This window comes from Gavialis gangeticus, unplaced genomic scaffold, assembly GCF_001723915.1.
Source record: "Gavialis gangeticus isolate Ggan-Ray unplaced genomic scaffold, GavGan_comp1, whole genome shotgun sequence".
In the NCBI taxonomy this organism is placed as follows: Eukaryota; Metazoa; Chordata; order Crocodylia; family Gavialidae; genus Gavialis; species Gavialis gangeticus.
This window is the reverse complement of record NW_017729031.1, coordinates 86,295,985-86,302,639: the sequence shown is the minus strand read 5'-3', so window position 1 is coordinate 86,302,639 and position 6,655 is coordinate 86,295,985. Positions and strand designations below refer to the sequence as shown.

At 39.8% G+C, this 6,655-nt stretch overlaps 1 protein-coding gene across 9 annotated transcripts in view; it reads left to right on the top strand.

The window, feature by feature from the left end:
• The window catches only part of LRRFIP1 (LRR binding FLII interacting protein 1), a 249,245-nt gene that overhangs the window by 196,306 nt on the left and 46,284 nt on the right, over nucleotides 1-6,655 (top strand). For 6 of the 9 annotated variants that reach the window (XM_019523333.1, XM_019523330.1, XM_019523324.1 and 3 more), the window contains 2 exons: nucleotides 3,877-4,002; nucleotides 6,202-6,273. In XM_019523333.1, the coding sequence (XP_019378878.1) occupies nucleotides 3,877-4,002; nucleotides 6,202-6,273 (198 nt within the window). The remainder of the gene's footprint in view (nucleotides 1-3,876; nucleotides 4,003-6,201; nucleotides 6,274-6,655) is intronic. The other 3 variants (XM_019523331.1, XM_019523325.1, XM_019523329.1) reach the window with 1 other exon arrangement.

Below are 6,655 nucleotides of genomic sequence, written 5' to 3'. Positions count from 1 at the left end.
AAAGTTTTGTTGATTATAGCACAGAGAAAGTACACTTTTGTAAGAAATTTGACTTGTCATCATGTAACACTGATTGAAAGACTATCTAAAATATTGTACAATATCAATAATCAATAGATTAAGAACTGGATAATTGGTCTCAAGAAGCACTTGTCAATGAGGAAGTCAACATTAAACAGAAGTGCTTCTCTTTAGAATTTAGGACTAGCGTTAGGCCCAATACCATTCAGTATTTTTTTATATATAAAATCACTGCTGATTAGAATTTGCAGAGACAGATTAATGGAGTGATGGATAATACTAGGGCACTTGTACAGATTGATCTCCGTTACTTGATAAACTGGACCCATTCAGCTAACATGCCCTTTAATAAGCTAAATTCAAAGTCTGCAAGGAACCAAGAGTACAGGCTAGACATAGAGAATGGGGGACTATATACCTGAAAACAATATCTTTGAAAAAGACTTGGGGGTCTGTGGTAAAGTACCTGCCACCTGGCCCACTCTGAAACTTGGCAGATAGGTTTATTGCCTTTGTCCAGCACCCTTTCTTGATTGCTAATCTGCCTGTGCAGTTCTGCTTCTTGCGGTTCTCCAGCCAGATCACATTTCATCCCACTATTTCTGAGGAACTTGTTAGCAGCAAAATTTCAAACAAGGCAAATACAGTTCCAAACAAATAGTCTGTCTCAATACTGGTTCTCAATACCATGTCTGGTCGTCATCTTGGTTTGTCTCATCTCCCTGAGTTATGAGATCCTGGGCTTCTCCTTAAAGCCCCTGGGCATCAGCTACCCTCCAAAAAAACTCCAAGGAAAATTCAGTTTATACATCACCCTCTTAACCCAGGCTCAGACTTTGAGTCCCTCCTGGGCACATGTCCAAGTTCCTTTCAGAACAGCTCTTCTGTAGAGTTCTCCTTGGGCACTCATGAAGCTCCTGAACCTGTACCAGGAGCAGGCTCTTCTTTCTCCTTGTAACTGGTCTTATTCCCCCTTCCCTTCTCCCGATTGTATTCCCAACTCATTTGTTAAAGGAAAGCCAAGTCCTCAGCTGGTATACCTGCTGACCCTATTACCTGCCTGTGACCAGGTGCAGCCATGAGAATACAGTTCTATGGCTTTTATTAGTTACCCCACCCACTTCTTATTAGTACTGGGAGTAATTTGCTCTATTGCAGGGGCATAGAAGACGAGAAAGCCTACTTAGGCTTCCAGTGCAGTGCTGTGGTAGAGAAGGTTATTGCAGTTCTTGGGTGTACAGAGTAGTAGGGAGTGACCTCGATGTCTGTATGGCCTGTGTGAGTGGTAGGAAAAACTGATACTAGTTCTGCATCCAGCTCTTGTGCTGCATTTTAACAGGGCTGTTCAAAAATTAGTGTGGAAGTGATCCTGTATATACAGTGCAAAGAGCCTCACTTCCATCCTTGGCAAGTTGGTAGAATCTGTAATGAAGAACAAAATAAACAATCATGTGGGCAAATATGCTGCTTCTTCCACAGCAAACCATGGTTATTGTAAAGGTAAATCCTGTCCCACCAGTCTGCTAGAGTTCTTTAAGGGTATTAACAACACTTGGACAAGGGGGATCAGCTGCATTAATATATTTGGACTTCCAAAAAACTTTTGACAAGGTCCTTCACCAAAGGCTTTTTAAAAAACTGTGTTGCCACCAGGATTGGAGGGAAGGTTCTTTTATGGATTGAGAGGTGGTTAAAAGATAGGTAGCAAAAGATAGGGCTAAATGATCACTCTTCAGGTTGGAGGGAGGTCAGAATGGGGTCTTGCAAGGATCTGTGCTGGGCCGAATTTTGTTCAGTATTTTCGCTAATGACCTGGAAATGGGAGTGCACAGTGAGCAAGTTTGCAAATGATACCCAACAATTCTGGGTAGCCAAATCATACGCTGACTGAGGGGAGCTGCAGAAAGATCTTACCAAACTTGGTGAGTGGGCAAAAAAACTGGCAGATGAACATTGTTGTCAACAAGTGCAGGGGTAATGCACCTGGGAACCAGCTGTTATGACTCAGAAAAGAGACCTTGGAGTCATTTGTACTTAGTTCTCTAAAAAATCAGCTAACTGTGCAGCAGTGATCAAAAAAGCCAATAAAATGTTGGACATCATTAAGAATTGAAAACAACTTCATTAAGACATCATTAAGAATTGAAAACAAAAAGGAGAACATCTTCATGCCAATCTGCGATGTGCCCACATCTTGAATACTGTGTACAGTTCTGGTCCTTACATCTCAAAAAAGTTGTAGTAGAATTAGGAAAGGTACAGAGAAGAGCAACCAAAATGATCAGGGACCTGGAACAGTTGCCAAACCAGGAAAGACTGTAAAGACTAGAACTCTTCAGTTTGGAAAAGAGAAGGCTCAGGGGGGAATATGATACAGAGCTATAAAATCATGAAGGATGTGGGCCAAGTAAACAGGGAACTGTTCAAGTCCCTGAATACTAGGACTAGGGGGCACCTACTGAAATTAGTAGAAGACAGGTTTAAACTTAACAAGAGAGAGATCTTTTTTGTACAACATAGTTAACTTGTGGAAGTCATTGCCACAGGAGGTGGGAGAGGCAGATAGCATAACCAGGTTGAAAAAAAGGACTAGATAAATTATGGATAATAGATCTATTAATGGCTGTTGAACAGAGTGGTTGAAGATGTTTCTTCTCCTCTGGCATCTCTAGACCAACAATGGTGGATTCCAGGGAGGGTTATGAATATGGTTTACTCTATCTCTGTCTGTTTCAGTCCTCTTTCTCTAGCAGCCACTGTCAGAGACAGGACACTGGGTTAGATGGACCATTTGTCTGACCAAGTGTAGCATTGCTTATATTCTTATGAAAAGGGACAAAAAATGACTAAGTACTGTAGAATGAGAGCCTTATAAAGTTAAGTTTATTTAGCTTTTCAAAAAAAGGTTTGAGAGGTGACTTTAATTGTGGTGTATAAATATCTTCATGGAGAGAGAACCACACACTAAAAGCCTCTTTAATCTAATGGAAAACCAGTGGTTGGAAACTGAAATCAGACAAACTCAAATTAGAAGTAAGGCACAATTTTAAATAAGAATATTTAACTAGCTGACAAAACAACCAAGGGAAGTGGAGTGGTGAATTCTCAGTCCCCTGATACTGTCCTATCACAATGGGGTACCGCCTTGGAAGGTTTTGCCTTAGTTAGGCACAGGTAGTGTGCACTTCTGTGCCCTGTGATAGCATTATGATCTAATAGTCCTCCCTAGCCTTAAAACCTGTTAATATTATAGAATCAATTCAGTGGAAGTGCATGTTTCTCAGTTTACCTCCCTTCTATGGAACTTAAACTCCCAAAGAAGGAAGACTTCTTTAGGTTGAGAAAAAGGATTAGCCTCTGTACTCAAATACTGGCCCCTCAGGACAATATCAGAAGTGCCAAATTATAATTGCTTCACATGGATTCATGTCTGTTTGTTAATGTGACAGAAGTCAAAGCCACAGAGATGCTTCCTGTAGGTCTCCAAATGGCAAGGTGATGGTAATTGCTGTCAGTCATTTCCATCTGGACCCAAATTTGAATAGCTGACCTCAGAATAAAAGACTGTGTTCTAGTAACTATACTGTATCACAACCTTATGAAACCAGAAGGATGTAAAATTTGTACATCCAAACTTTTGTGCATCACTGAAGCACAATGCCTGGTGTATCTTCCAGATGATATATTTGCTATTGCTGAACATTACTTTTTTTAATGGTTCCAGAAAGATAATTATAGCAGTTTGTTCTCTTCACCTAAAAATAAATGGATCGCACTATGAGAATTGAGTTGTATTCATTTTTTATGTTTAAAAATATTTCATAACTATTGTATTTTAACTCTGTATATTTTTAGGGAGCTCGTACTGTATCAAACTTATCAGCAGCTACACTTGCCTCTCTGGGTGGAACTTCGTCCCGGAGAGGCAGCGGAGATACCTCTATCTCAGTTGATACAGAAGCATCCATTAGAGAAATTAAGGTAAGAAACCTGTATAAAACAAGTTCTTTCTGGGATCTGTCACTTGCTGGAACACACATTCTACTCAGTCTGTCTATCTTCATGCTTTTTTTTCCTACTATGCGAGCAGTAGAGTTGTTTAAAAGCAGAGGAGTTTATTTCTTTAACAGGTGATGGGAATTTACACAAGCAAATTAGTACTGACGTGGGATACCAAAACCACCCCATGCAGAACTAGAAGATACAAGCCTCTTTAATTCCACATTGGAAAGTAACTGGTCTGTCTTGTTCCAATTGATTGGCTAGTTTTTAAATCATCAATAGTTTTAATATTTGAAAAACAGTGCATATGTTTCCTAAAGATGTGCATTGCCTCAAGCTCTTAGCTTCTGATTGGATAAGTGAAAATACACTGGCCTGCCTCATACAGGAGACCAGACTAAATGGTCTTAATTTTTCCATCTGGCATTAAAAAATCCATGAAAGCAAGAAACCAACCCAATAAAATATAGTAATGACAGGCTTGAACTGAAGTAAGAAATGTTGCATTTGTGTTTTGTACAGCTTTCTATAAAATAGTTTTGCAGTCTGATGTTTCTCATATGAATAATAAAGATTGGGATAAGAAAGTTGAAAATGTTTAAAAAACAGCAAATGTCTACTTAGGCCAATATTTCTATCATTATTAAACTATAAACAAGATGGCCTTCAGAGCACAGAATTATTATATAGAAAAGTCCTTCTTAAATATTTATCATCTTAAAGTGGTTGATGGGAAGAGGGACATGTGGTCTACTAAAACCTCTCTATTTCTAATTTTGTGTTCTGAAGTTACCATTATTAAAATTATCTGGACTGTAAAAGCTAATCCAAATAGTTTTGTCCTGATGTCAGAACTGTAAAATAAGTAAAAGAGAGAGGTGGCTTAGCTATATTAGTCTGAAGTCAGACAGAAGGCAATGCTGGGTGTGGGGCACCTAAGAGAATAATTGTGCAGAAAGACATAAGATTTTGTAGGCAACAGTTTCCTTCATCAGATGCTATGGGTTGACTTGCAGAGGGGAGGAGTCCTAAATAGAAAGGAATAAAATGATTTAAATACAAAAATAGGGACAGGGTGAGGAAAGGAGTGGAGGCACTGTTGCAAGAGACGAAGATAGGTTGAAGAGATCAAAAGGGATAAACAAATCAGTTAACCTATTGAGGGATACACTAGTTGTAAAAGCTAGTTCAAGTAATGGAATAAGAAACCAGAATAAAATATAATAATTTGAAGGTGACCAGAGAGGGAGAGAATAGTGTTTTAAGTGGTCTCATAATTTTAATTAGTTTTTTAATCTTTTATCCCCCTACAGTATTTATCCATGCCTCCTAGGTTTATTGGGTTTTTTATGATAGTTGTCACCCAGTAGCTGAGGAGCTTACATCAGGGGTGCTTAGCTTCTGGCCTGTGGGCCAGATGCAGCATGTGGAGCCAACAGATCTGGCCCACGGGGCTCCCCACAGGTCAGGAAATTTGGTGGCAGGGGAGTGGTGGTCATTAATGTGACCACCACTCCCCTGCTGCCAAATTTCTAAACCCCAAGCCCTGCATGTCTGGTTGGGGCCAGGGCACACCTGCTTCCCTACCCCTTCATGGGACCAGTTTGGGACTAGGCCATCCCTGCTTCCCCCCCCAGGTACCATTTTAGGGCCAGGCCGTGCTCCCTCCCACCCATGGGGCTAGGCTGCCCCCCTCCTTCCTCTGTGTAGCTGGATGGTGCCAGCAGGGCCTGCCCCAGATGCCAGATTGGGACCCCCAGCAAATCCAGGCTGCACACAGACTGGGCACTGCACATCCGGCAAATTCATCTTTGTGACGCCCTTGTCGAGTGCTAGGAGGGAAATAGTATTTCTCAGTTACGGATAGGGAATTAAGGGAGATCGAGTAAGTTATTTGCCTATTGGAGGATTGGAAACCAATCTAGGTAACAGTCCAATTCTTTAAACAAAATGCCATCCTTTTTTTGAATCATCTCATTTTTTCAAATTATTAGGACAGGTAATGGCAAGGTGATTGGCTGAAAAGCCTCTGAGCATGTTTACTATAAAGATTAGAAAACTGAAAATGAAGTGGAAGCTTATCTGTAAATGTAAATTCTGACCCGACTTCTCTTTCACCTCTAAATTAGCCCATTAGTTTTCTTGACATCATTCACCTTTTCTTACCATTTCCCTCAGGAGATCAATGAGTTAAAGGACCAGATTCAGGATGTAGAAGGCAAATACATGCAGGGATTGAAAGAAATGAAGGTACCAGTTTATTGCAGACTGAATGTTTGATAATTAACACAAGCTAAACTTTCAGAGAGGCAGAGTGAGAATGATAACTGGAATGTAATATGCATGCTTTTCTTCTGAATGCTCTGAATGGTTTGAAAAGCATTTAATCTGTGGGGAAAATATGCAGCCTGTTTAAAAGTCCAGTGAATCCTTTCTTTGAATAATTCTGGTGAAATGCATCTAAATCATTAACTGCTGTAGAAAAAAGCCACTAATTTCTATTGCATGTCTTGTATTTTGCTGTCTTGAAGATATCAAACTTTGTTGCTATTGTAATTCTGCATCCAAAGTTTACCATCTAAAAAAACTAATCATCTTATTATGGAACAGTAAAAAAAAAAAAAAAAAAAAA